General features: G+C 45.3%; 1 protein-coding gene across 1 annotated transcript in view; it reads right to left on the bottom strand.

Moving 5' to 3' along the window:
* Positions 1–4,502: 4,502 nt before the first annotated feature.
* LOC106586649 (probable G-protein coupled receptor 156) overlaps positions 4,503–13,721 on the bottom strand; it is a 31,632-nt gene continuing 22,413 nt past the window's right edge. The window contains exons 3-9 of the mRNA XM_014174158.2: positions 10,469–10,596; positions 10,193–10,328; positions 9,824–9,934; positions 9,416–9,637; positions 9,045–9,281; positions 7,320–7,478; positions 4,503–6,988 (exon numbers count right to left, since the gene is read on the bottom strand). Of these exons, the coding sequence (XP_014029633.1) occupies positions 5,483–6,988; positions 7,320–7,478; positions 9,045–9,281; positions 9,416–9,637; positions 9,824–9,934; positions 10,193–10,328; positions 10,469–10,596 (2,499 nt within the window). The 3' untranslated portion in view covers positions 4,503–5,482. The remainder of the gene's footprint in view (positions 6,989–7,319; positions 7,479–9,044; positions 9,282–9,415; positions 9,638–9,823; positions 9,935–10,192; positions 10,329–10,468; positions 10,597–13,721) is intronic.

Genomic DNA, 13,721 nt, shown 5'->3' with positions numbered 1-13,721 from the left:
CGAGATGCATCCAGGTTTGTTCTCCAGGTGAGTGGCTAGCCCCACGGGATAGACTTCCATCACAGAAGCCATCATCCCAGGTACGAATAGGCACTGGTGAAAATGCAATGTGTGATACAATCCGAAATGTGGCTAAGCAGAGCTGGAAACCGGACACATACATGGGGATAGAAAAGCATGATACAGGAGTCTAGCTCGAGACCCAGAAACAGAATGCGCTGAGATGGAGTCAGTCAGCCCATTTTCTGGTTTCTTATGAAGCCTAGAGACTGAATACTGGTCCCCCGTGGGAATCGAAATAACAACCCTGGCGTTGCAAACACCATGCTCTAGTTACATGAATATCACACCCCACAAAAAATGCTAACCTACCATGTCATTGTAATGGTGAGAGGTTAGAATGTCTTGGGGGAATGATATTTGTGTGTCTGTAACTTTCTCACTCATCATTATTCATGATTTATTCAGGACTATCCACAATCATGGTAGCATCCAGCCCCGGTCTGCTAACTGCTAGCTTGCCTGCCCCGTTCTGCTAACGGCTAGCCCCGGTCTGCCAACTGCTTGCTTGCTAACCCGGTCCGCTAACTGCTAGCTTGCCATCCCCGGTCTGCTAACTGCTAGCTTGGTTAGCCCCGGCCTACTAACTGTTAGCTTGTTAGCATCGGCCTGCTAACTGTCTGAATCGCCGTGTCCCCAGTCAGCCCAACCACTCATTGGACCCATATGTTCACTTGGCTACGCATGCCTCTCTCTAATATCAATATGCCTCGTCCATTACTGTCCTGGTTAGTGATTACTGTCTTATTTCACTGTAGAGCCTCTAGCCCTGCTCAATATGCCTTAACCAACCATGTTGTTCCACCTCCTACATATGTGATGACATCACCTGGTTTAAACGTCTCTAGAGACTATATCTCTCTCATCATTACTCAATGCCTAGGTTTACCTCCAATGTACTCAGATCCTACCTTACCTTTGTCTGTACACTATGCCTTGAATCTATGCTATCGTGCCCAGAAACCTGCTCCTTTTACTCTCTGTTCCGAACGTGCTAGACGGCCAGTTCGTATAGCCTTTAGCCGTACACTTCTCCTACTTCTCCTCTGTTCCTCTGGTGATGTGGAGGTTAATCAAGGTCCTGCAGTGCCTAGCTCCACTCCCACTCCCCAGGTGCTCTCATTTGTTGACTTCTGTAACCGTAAAAGCCTTGGTTTCATGCATGTTAACATTAGAAGCCTACTCCCTAAGTTTGTTTTACTCACTGCTTTAGCACACTCTGCCAACCCGGATGTCTTAGCCGTGTCTGAATCCTGGCTTAGGAAAACCACCAAAAACCCTGAAATCTCCATCACTAACTATAACATTTTCCGCCAAGATAGAACTTCCAAAGGGGGCGGTGTTGCAATCTACTGCAAAGATAGCCTGCAGAGTTCTGTATTACTATCCAAGTCTGTACCCAAACAATTCCAGCTTCTACTTCTAAAAATTCACCTTTCCAGAAACAAGTCTCTCACTGTTGCCGCTTGCTATAGACCTCCCTCTGCCCCCAGCTGTGCCCTCGATACCATATGTGAATTGATTGCCCCCCAACTATCTTCTGAGCTCGTGCTGCTAGGTGACCTAAACTGGGACATGCTTAACACCCCGGCCATCCTACAATCTGAGCTTGATGCCCTCAATCTCACACAAATTATCAATGAACCTACCAGGTACAACCCCAAATCCGTAAACACGGGCACCCTCATAGATGTCTTCCTAACTAACTCACCCTACAAATACACCTCTGCTGTTTTCAATCAAGATCTCAGCGATCATTGTCTCATTGCCCATCCGTAATGGGTCTGCGACCAAACGACCACCCCTCATCACTGTCAAACACTTCTGCAAGCAAGCCTTTCTAATCGACCTGGTCGGTGTATCCTGGAATGACATTGACCTTATCCCGTCAGTAGATGATGCCTGGCTATTCTTTAAAAGTGCCTTCCTCACCATCTTAAATAAGCATGCCCCACTCAAAAAATGTAGAACTAGGAATAGATATAGTCCTTGGTTCACTCCAGACCTGTCTGCCCTTGACCAGCACAAAACATCCTGTGCATTCTGCATTAGCATCGAATAGCCCCCGTGATATGCAACTTTTCAGGGAAGTTAGGAACCAATATACACAGGCAGTGAGAAAAGCTAAAGCTAGCTTTTTCAAACAGAAATTTGCATCCTGTAGTACTAACTCAAAAAAGTTCGGGGACACTGTAAAGTCCATGGAGAATAAGAGCACCTCCTCCCACCTGCCCACTGCTCTGAGGATAGGAAACACTGTTACCACCGATAAATCCACTATAATTGAGAATTTCAATAAGCATTTCTCTACGGCTGGCCATGCTTTCCACCTGGCTACCCCTACCCCGGTCAACTGCCCGGCACCCTCCACAGTAACCTGCCAAAGCCCCCTCCATTTCTCCTTCACCCAAATCCAGATAGCTGATGTTCCGAAAGAACTGCAAAATCTGGACCCATACAAATCAGCTGGGCTAGACAATCTGGACCCTCTCTTTCTAAAATTATCTGCCAAAATTGTTGCAACCCCTATTACTAGCCTGTTCAACCTCTCTTTTGTATCGTCTGAGATTCCCAAAGATTGGAAAGCTGCCGCGGTCATCCCTCTCTTCAAAGGGGGTGACACTCTAGATCCAAACTGCTACAGACCTATATCTATCCTATCCTGTCTTTCTAAGATCTTCGAAAGCTAAGTTAACAAACAGATCACCGACCATTTCGAATCCCACCGTACCTTCTCCGCTATGCAATCTGGTTTCAGAGCTGGTCATGGGTGCACCTCAGCCACACTCAAGGTCCTAAACGACATCATAACCGCCGATAAGAGACATTACTGTGCAGCCATATTCATCGACCTGGCCAAGGCTTTCGACTCTGTCAATCACCACATTCTTATTGGCAGACTCGACAGCCTTGGTTTCTCAAATGATTGCCTCGCCTGGTTTACCAACTACTTCTCTGATAGAGTTCAGTGTGTCAAATCGGATGGCCTGTTGTCCTGACCCCTGGCAGTCTCTATGGGTGTGCCACAGGGTTCAATTCTCGGGCCGACTCTCTTCTCTGTATACATCAATGATTTTGCTCTTGCTGCTGGTGATTCTCTGATCCACCTCTACGCAGACGACACCATTCTGTATACGTCTGGCCCCTTTTTGGACACTGTTTTAACTAACCTCCAGACGAGCTTCAATGCCATACAACTCTCCTTTCTTGGCCTCCAACTGCTCTTAAACGCAAGTAAAACTAAATGCATGCTATTCAATCGATCACTGCCCGCACCTGCTCGCCCATCCAGCATCACGACTCTGGACGGCTCTGACTTAGAATACGCGGACAACCACAAATACCTGGGTGTCTGGTTAGACTTTAAACTCTCCTTCCAGACTCACATTAAGCATCTCCAATCCAAAATTAAATCTAGAATTGGCTTCCTATATCGCAACAAAGCATCCTTCACTCATGCTGCCAAACAAACTGACCATCCTACCGATCCTCGACTTCGGTGATGTCATCAATAAAATAGCCTCCAACACTCTTTTCAACAAACTGGATGCAGTCTATCACAGTGCCATCCGTTTTGTCGCTCTCGTTGGTTGGCCCTCGCTTCATACTCGTCGCCAAACCCACTGGCTACAGGTTATCTACAAGTCTCTGCTAGGTAAAGCCCCGCCTTATATCAGCTCACTGGTCACCATAGCAGCACCCACTCGTAGCACACGCTCCAGCAGGTATATCTCACTGGTCACCCCCAAAGCCAATTCCTTCTTTGGTCATCTTTCCTTCCTGTTCTCTGCTGCCAATGACTAGAACGAACTGCAAATATCTCTGAAGCTGGAGACTCATTTCTCCCTCATTAGCTTTAAGCACCAGCTGTCAGAGCAGCTCAGAGATCACTGCACCTGTACATAGCCCATCTGTAAACAGCCCATCTATCTACCTACCTCATCCCCATACTGTATTTATTTATTTATCTTGCTCCTTTGCACCCCAGTATCTCTACTTGCACATTCATCTTCTGCACATATACCATTCCAGTGTTTAATTGCTATATTGTTATTACTTCGCCACCATGGCCTATTTATTACCTTAACTTACCTCATTTGCACTCACTGTATATAGACTTTTTGTTTTCTTTTGTTCTACTGTATTATTGACTGTATGTTTGTTTATTCCATGTGTAACTCTGTGTTGTTGTATGTGTCGAATTGCTATGCTTTATCTTGGCCAGGTCGCAGTTGCAAATGAGAACTTGTTCTCAACTAGCCTACCTAGTTAAATAAAGGTGAAATAAAAAAATGAATGTAGAAGTGTTTAGAAGCATTCTACTTATATTTACAAGTGTCTCCAAAATGACACAATACATTATTTACCATTCATTTCTATTGGGCACAAAATAATCTGAAACACAAGAAAAACAAAAAGCAAAAGTTTGTGGAGTCACAAGCTTGCGGTAATCATTGGACTACTTTAATACATACAATACCAGTCAAAAGTTTGGACACACCTACTCATTCAAGGGTATATCTTTGTTTTTACTATTTTCTACATTGTAGAATAATAGTGAAGACATCAAATCTATGACATAACACATATGGAATCATGTAGTAACCAAAAAGAGTGTTAAAGAAATCAAAATATATTTTATATTTGAGATTCTTCTAAGTAGCCACCCTTTGCCTTGATGACAGCTTTGCAAACTCTTGGCATTCTCTCAACCAGCTTCACCTGGAATGTCTCTATACTTTTGGTCCCCTAAAATATGAGGACAGTGTACAAAAAGTGCTGTAATTTCTAAATGGTTTACTCAATATGGATGAAAATCACCTGAAATTAAAGCTGACATTCTGCACTTTAACATCCTAGTCATTATATCAGATAAATAAAATCAAGTCCTTTTTTGTAACATGTAACAATCTACATGATCTACTGTAAATACTGTATCATATTTAGCTACAAATATACATTTTTTTATAACATGACCTAGAGACATTGGCAGTTAGAGCAATACATGAAAGACAAAGTCAATCAATTAAAAGCAGATCCCAGACATCATACAGCAAACTCAACCCATTGAACAACATACCCCAACTTGGTCCCATTTCTAAAACACTTGCAACCAATGAAAGAGTTTCTAAAGTGATTGATGTGAGGTAATGTGTTGCAAGGATACTCCACATGTAGATAAGGAAGAACATAACCATGAATGCAAAGATGTTTTGCCTTCTAAATAGCCATGTTGGATGGGTAGGACTACAAGGCAAGCATTTACATCAGTTCACGCTCAATTTACAACTTCTCAATAGCGTTATAACAGTGCGTAAACTCAATTGTTCTGCCGTGAACTGGCCATTGAAAGTAAATTACAACACCATTTGATGTGAATGATTCTTCTGCAGTACCCATTCAAATGAGGCTCCAGACAGGCTCATACGAAGGTGGGATTGAGGTCTTCCTTGAAGTTGACCACAGGGTGTGTGGAGCTGCACAGGCTGGCGAAGCCGCCGTACTCACTGTCCGAGGAGTATGAGGAGGAGCTGTCGCTGGAGGGGTAGGAGCCGTGTGGCAGGCAGGCATCGCAGTAGGGTCGGTGGTAGTAGCAGTAGTCAGCCGAGCTGCTGGAGTCTGAGTCCCAGTAACCATACGAGTCCCTGTCACGGTCTTGGTCTAGCCCTCCCTCACCGCCCCCCTCCCCGTTTGAAGGGCCTGGGTGGGTGTGTCCTGAGAAGGGGGTGATGGAGCATTTTCGAGGGGGTGGTAGCCGGTGCTCCCACCTCGAGCCACGCCTCCCACACCTAATTGTTACTCTATGCCCTGCATCTTCCCATTCTTCTGAATCACTGTCTTCAGGGCGGAGGGGACTGGTCTCTGTGCCGACAGCCTCGAGCTTGGTTTGTGTTTCTGAGGGGTGCTTATCTAGTTGTAAGGATCTAGCATCCCTCCTCCTTCCCCAGCGAGGAAGCTCTGACCCTGGGTAGCAACAGGGCGGAGGCCCCCCTCTGGGTTGATGGAATGGAGGTCTGCGTTTCCTCATCACGTAGGGGGAGATACTGGGGTAGCGGAAGAGGAGAGGGGGATGATGGGTGCGAGGGGTATGGAGGGAGAGAGGAGAGCGGACCAAGGGGTCAGTCGAGGAGGGCAGAGTGGGTCTCCTGATCTCCCTGCTGTGATTGAGCGAGCGGAGGGCCGTTTCCATGACAGGGACCACACTCAGTTCCTGGAGGATCTCCTGCAGATGCTCACTGCTCACAAACCCTGCCGGCCTGACGCTTGTCACCCACGGCAACACGGGATGGCCATGGCAACCCGAGGGTTCCGACTTTCCCACCGGAAAGAGATTGGAAGAGGAAGTGACATAGTTTGACTGACAGGAGGGTGTGGTTTGAGTCCCTGCCCTCTTCCCTGGTGTCCTGACTCCTGTCCTGGAGAAGACAGAGGGCTTAGGGGAGACTGGGAGGTTAGACACCACCCCTCCACACTGCTGCTGGGACCCAGTCCCCTCAACCTTACACCACCCTGTCTCAGTCTCCATCCCTGCACCCTGGATGTCTTGACCAAATTCTACACTCCACTGTTTAACACTCACACCATCCCCTGGGGGAGGAGAGAGGGCAGGTGGAGGAGGAGTAGAGAGAGGAGCAGAGGGAGAATCAGAAGGAGGTGTATAGACAGCAGAAGTAGTGGGAGGAGCAGACAGAGGATGTGGAGAAAAGGGAGGAGAAGAGAGGGGAGGTTCTGCTATGTCCCTCTGTGGCAGGAGAGTTGGAAGGCAGTCGGACTGCACAACTATGGTCTGGGTGGATGAGGAGTGGAGGTTGGTGGTGGAAGAGTCAATTTCCTGGTCCTCGTGGGGGTGGCTACTGGACATGAGGCGCAGTAGCTTGTCTTTGGCGTTGTTCACCTGTTCCTGCAGACTGTCAATCACAGCATTCTTCTGCAAAATGACAACAACAAGCTTTAAAATCCCCATCAATACAAAAAACATTATCAACAACAATCTGAGACCTAAAGAGTCAGATGAAAGTTTAACCTAAAGATGCGTGTAAGGTTAAAGGTTATATGTGAAGTTAGTGATGAATAAAAGAGTATTCAGAATACAAAGTAAATGAGTTTAGGTAGGTATGTATTCTAGTGTTGAGTCACAGAGATTATGTTGAATACAGGACCATGTAGGGACCTTTTTATTCAGTAAGGGGGAGATTCACTACCTTCTATAACCAGGGCAAGTGAGGGTTAAAATACTACATTGCCTACACACTGACTACCTCACTGAGGAGCCTCTTCATGGAGTTGTTCTCTCCCAGGAGATAGTAGATCTCATCCTGGCTGTAGACAGACTGGACACTCTTACTGGGGCTGCTGAAGTACTTCGCCATTTGACTAGGGTTGTTGTGCTCCTCCTCAAACCGACGCCACTGGGTCAACTGGAAAGAGGGGAGAATGAGGGAGGGAAGAAAGGGAGAAGGGAGGGCCAAGGGAGAGAAAGAGGGGGATTATGATGGATAGTCGGAGAACTGTCAGACAAGTGTGCCACACCCTTGGAATCTCCAGGTGTGTGTGTGTTGCTCATTGTTAAAGTACTTCCTTTCTGTCTAGGATGCATTCCTGTATCATTGCATCAGCTGACCACCAGCTATTTATGCGGAGTCATTAATGTGTTGGGGCAGGCTGCAGCGTGTTGACTCATGGAGAGCATATGTGTGTTTGTATGAGTCACACTCCAGTGTTAACACACACACACACACACACACACACAAACACACACACACACACACACACACACACACAATGGCGAGGTATGGGAAACACTCACGTAGCCACTCAAATCGGGCCTGGAGGTTTCTGTCTGTGTCTGTCTGTGATGTGTAGGGGCACGTCGATCTCGTCATACTCGACTTCGTAATAGTAACCGTTTTTATCACACTTGATACTCGTAATTGGATTTACTCATGATTGGAAAACCCGGAAGTGCACTTGAAATGCAGCCAGGTCACCCATGATACAAGTCAGTATTCAACGTCCATCCATGTTTGAGGACGTTGGGAGATGACGTGGAAACTGGACACTAGGGGGAACAAAACCTTCAAATAGTTTTCCGTTTCAGGGTATTGTGGGCGGGGATGGTGGATGGGCATAAGCATCTGCCTCTGATTCCAAAGGTTGCAAGTTTGAATCCAGCGATAGAAAGTCATTTTTAAATTTTTGTTTTAAGACTATGCAAAACCTTAACCCTTACCTTAACCATTCAGAGTTAATGCCTAAACTTGTCTAATTCTGAAGTGAGACAGAGAGCTAGTTGTTTAAATGCCGGTAAAGCCTATACCTCAAGTGCACATTACTGTGCTATCACTCAGAGTGCATTGTTATGTTCCTTCACTCATTCACACACATTGTTATACGACCCTGACAGATGAAAATGCACATGATTTTCTTACTTAGTCCTATTCAATTATCAACAAAATAGGCAAAAAAACATGCCTAATGCATGGCTGGCTACTACTGCCTGCATTTATTCCAGACACAGATTTAGATGAAGGTAGGCTAATTCACTTGCCCCATGTACTGTTTAACTTTACAGAGGAGAAAAACTTCTCTCCTGACACTTATGCCACAACATTTGTACAATCAAAATAAACAATCTACATTTGTCATTTTATTTTCTAATGATCTGTCGCTCTGTAAACATGTCTTGTCCAGAATAAATAATAATAGCAAGAAGGCATGGGCTTGTTATACGGCTGTTCTAATCCAATTGTTGTAGCAAGCTCAACCGGTACTTTACAGACAGAAAAACTAGACAATAGTTGTTTAGAGCACACAGCGCTTCACACTATTTGAGTGAAAGAGAAATGCGTGCTGGCAGCTGAAAATTACTTTTTTCCGATCACAGATAATTAGATACTCGGAATATTCTCCATATCCGTTACAATACTTGTTTTGTCAGAGTACTCGGCATATCCCTAGTAATGTGCGCTAACGGTCTCTCTCACCTGAGGTACAAACAGCATACAGTCGGTGGCGAGGGTACAGATGAAGATGGCTCCAGCAATCATACTATAGACCACGTTGGGCCAGGCCTGCAGGAACCGTGACACCGGGACCGCCACCGCTGTGGACAGGGTGACCAGGCTGACCGCGGTCATGATGGTGGGGGACTGGTTGACCGGGGGGAGGCTGACGTTGCTGGTGAGACCAGCCAGGTAGGTCCCATACAGGAGCAGGCTACCCTGGAGAGACCGCAACACAACCACATAACGTTCATGACATGTTTGACATGACAAACCAACACAAACTCAGGGGAAACAGCAACTATTTGCTCTCTTATGTTTATCTGAGTATTTCTCCCAGTTGCATGCTTTACCTTCATCACGATGAGGAGGATATGCCACAGGTCTGAGTAGAGAGAGGAACAGGAGTCCTGCTGAGACAGAGAGTAGGACATGTCCCTCTCCACCACCTTGACCACAGCCCCAATGGACCGTGCACATTTGACCGGGTCGGTTAGACTCCAGGCGGTGAGAACCAGCAGGTCCACCAGAATCAACAGAGATACCAAGCCCATCAACTGGATGTCTCTGATGATCTGAAACACAGAGTTCAGTAGTACACCATGCAACACATACACTCTATGACACACAGATCCTTTAATACAAGCCTTTACCCCCCCCCCCCCCCAAACATACACACACAAAGGAGGAGTGACATGAGTTACAACACCACAACACACACGTCGACCAGAGAGACAGAGTGAGAGGAGCAGCCTGCTTACCACTCTCTTGTCAGGAACACGTTGGGTGAATACTCTGTAGAGCCGCCATGTTTTCCCCAGGATGGGCACAAATACCAGAGTGCTGCCAATACACAACGTCCAGATCCTGGCCTAGGATACAACACAGTAACACCCCATAATATCACACAGTATGGCATCATCAGAACAATGTTTATGTCTGTGTGTGCATGTGTATGTCTGTGTGTGTGTGTGTGTGTGTGTGATACTTCAGCTCCACTATAAGCGTTGTGCTGCTTTGCCATCAGCGTCGCGTCAATGTGACATTCTACCCACTACACAGAGGGTGTTGTTTTGAAAGTGGAGAGGAGCGGAGGGGAAGAGTGTAGCAGGGTAGTGGGTGTGTCTTACCTGGAGTATTGCTCTCGCTCCTCCCCCTTGTAGGTGGATCCGTTCCTCAAAAGCAAATAGGAAACCACTGCTGTAGGTGAGGATACTTCCACACAGAGTCAGCACATTAAGGTTAGGACTGGACATCTTCACTATCCTGAGACAGAGAGAGAGAAACACACACACATATCAACAAAATAAAGGTAAAACTGTTCACGCCTGTCAATCGATTTGAGCAAGTGCATATGCTTTTAAACGTGTGTTTGTGTATACGTGTGTATGTGTGTGTGCATGTACCTGTTGTTCTTGAAGCGCAGGGTGAAGAGCAGGAAGCAGAAAGCCAGCAAGATGCCACAGGAGAGCATGGTCCAGACAACTGCACAGAGCACTGGGGAGAGAGACCGCCTCTGCAGCTCCACTCCCATCTACAGTAGATATCAATCACATTTCAATTAGGAGTTCGTCGCGAATAAGAAACATGAGTAATTACCAAAACTTTTGGTATGTGTGTGTTTGTGTATGTTTTTAATGTGTTAAAAGTATTATATGTGTTTTGGCTGCTATTATTTGCTTTCTGGAATGATTGGAGTATGCCCAAAACCTTCAACCTGTATAGCGTTTATTTTGATCTCCTAAAACATTTATTGCATAGAACTTTGCAAGCCTAATGCACAGAAAACAGACTACTTTCAATATAGATTTTTTAAATCAACTACACATTACATAAGGTTGAGAAAATATATCATACCTCAAAAGCTTCAATAACAAATTAAACTGACACAACACTCAGGCCTTTTCTCATTTGGACAAAAGTCCATCCTCCACCCTCCCTCCTCTCTCCTCCGTGACATGGAAACCAAGTGGTTGGCAAGGTTGGGTAGGTTACTTTCTAAATCCGTTACAGTTACCTGTCCAAAATTGTAATCAGTAACATAACTTTTGGATTACCCAAACTCAGTAACGTAATCTGATTACATTCAGTTACTTTTAGACTACTTTCCCCTTAAGAGGCATTAGAAGAAGAAAAAAAATGATGTTACCAATTGAACAACATCTATTGCAGGATAAATCAATGTAAAAGTTTAGATAGCTTCCCATATATGGATGTTACATTTTACTTTATGGATTGGTTATGTAGGCTTCGTCTAACCCATCGCTTTTTACTACATATAATACTACGATTAAATGTTATCTTTAAATTAATAAATATAATTTATGTCCAAAATTGGATGTAGCAACTACAGATTGCCCCTTTAAGTATATCAAAAGTGTGCGAGTTTGAGCATTTGTCCATTAGGCCTATGGATTATTATTATATTTTTTATCAGCATGAATTAGATTGAGCAATTAGATGAGCCACTTTAATTCCATAGGCTTGGATCTGCACTATGCAGCTGTTGCAAGAGCGCATTTTTCACTGTCTGTCCACTGGTTTCAAAAACCATGATTGATAGGCAGCTTAAAATTCTTGAATTCAACCATTAATGCTAAACGAGAGAGCAGCAGTGTGATCACATCTATGCGCTATGTAGATTTCAATAATAAGTGATATCCATATCGCTGTAGACTACACCTCTGCTGTCATCCTTACCTCCAAGCATTTAATCAAGTTGGTTCATCTTTGGATGCCGACAGCAATCGCACCATTAGAAGACATAGCTTGGACTGTAGCCTACAAAAGCCAACTCCTGCACTTTTTTGGGATCCATCAAACATATTTGGTGTGTCTTCATAGTGGTCTCTGACTTGTGGTCAGACTTACTCAGGTGGAACGAACTTAAACTTGCGACATTTTTCAATTATGATTTGAATGTCATTGAGAAAACAGAGAAGTGTCAAATATGTTTTGCCGCAAACATCCTTTCAGAATTTATAAGTAATCCTCGAAGTAATCATCTAGTTTTTCAAAAGTATCTGTAATCTCATAACAATATTTTTTCTGGTAACATAACGGATTATGGTTACCGGTTTTTTGTAATCCCTTACATGTAACGGATTACATGTAATCTGTTACTCCCCAACCCTGGTGGCTGAGTGGAGGAGGAGAGTGTCAATTCGTTAGTAGGCAAATGAAAGACAGTCTCCTCGATTGGCTCCTTTTTGTGAGGAAGTTTATGCGACCGGAGGAATTTGAGGAAGAGTTTTGAAATCTGCCACTCCCCATTTGAACCAGCTATTGTTTCCTTGAAGGAGAACAGCAGGCAAACATTTAAAAATGATATGCTACTTATCCTTTTACCTATAAAATGTCTTGCAGAACAAGCTACATTTGGTTTTATCACTTAATGCATTTCTTTTGGGATTCCACCCTGTAAAAATAATTTGCCTAATGACGCGCGATTTCATGCAAGCGCATTTTTGTCCACTTTCCCTTTCCTCGCCGCCTCTCCTTCATTACCTTTGACATTTTTCAAAAAGAGACAGAGGAGAGAACAGAGGACAGAGGAGAGAGTACAGAGGATGCAGGAGTTGAGCAAATGCAAATGAGAAAAGGCCTCAGTGTCCTCTTCTCATTAGAGGTGGAAGTTTAAGATGTGGAGATGAGGTCACTGATGGGAGAGATCACTAATGGCGCTGACCCCACTGTTATTCTTTCAGGGGTTGAAGTATGGACAGAGTCTCTCTGCGAAGATGTAACTGTGAATGAGTAGATATGAGACCTGGACTCCACATCATGCCCCCCTTCCCAGTCTACATACACCCCCACCCTCTGGTGCTTCTCGACCAGTGGCAGGGGGACAGGGGGGTCTGCAGAGCCCAGTACTTAGTCCTGTTCCTCAGGCCGACTGTCCAGTAGCGACGCTCAGGGTTTAGGCTATTCCCTCCTTTCTTGTTGACAGACTCTCTCCCCACTCCTATGTCCCACTCGATCTTACCCTTCACCTGCACCTTGTAGTAGAACCTCCCTGAGGAGAAGCCCTCCTTCCTCAGGACACTGCGACAAGGGTAAAACCTCTCAGAGTTGTCAGGGAGGTGCAGCGCTGTGTTGCCGTGGGTCACTTGTTTACTGTTGTCAGAGAGGATGAGTTTGGGGGAGCTGTATCAGGGTCAAGGGTCACATCCACGGCACACTGCTTAATTCTTGTAAGTTCTGTGTCACACAATCTTTTCACGTCATTCTTCAGTGACTTCTCAAACTGGGACCTAGCTCTACTCACAGCTCTCCTTACTGTTCTTACGTACACAACACTTTGACCACTGATCTCAGACCAGTTCTTGGTGAGAGGAGGGGTGCACAGGGATGGGAAGCTATGGATGAGGTGAAGGTGGTCCTCAGGGTGTGAGAGCTGCTCCAGCTCAGTGTCTCTCCTTCAGCCTGCCTCTCTGCTGCTTTCTGCTCCTCCCCAATCACCTCAATGAGCTCAGCCTGGCTTCTCTGAATAGAGCGCACCAGAGCAGTAAAGACCTCCAAGCTCTCCCTAATATCTCTCTCTGCATTTATTCTGCCTGATTGTATTGTGCCTTTGATGTCCTTCACTTTCTGCAGTCGACCTTGAATCATCTGCTGCATGACATCTTCCATGTTCGCTAGATGAAGGCTCCTTTTTTT

This window comes from Salmo salar, chromosome ssa25, assembly GCF_905237065.1.
Source record: "Salmo salar chromosome ssa25, Ssal_v3.1, whole genome shotgun sequence".
Classification (NCBI taxonomy): domain Eukaryota; kingdom Metazoa; phylum Chordata; class Actinopteri; order Salmoniformes; family Salmonidae; genus Salmo; species Salmo salar.
This window is presented reverse-complemented; position numbering and strand designations above follow the sequence as displayed.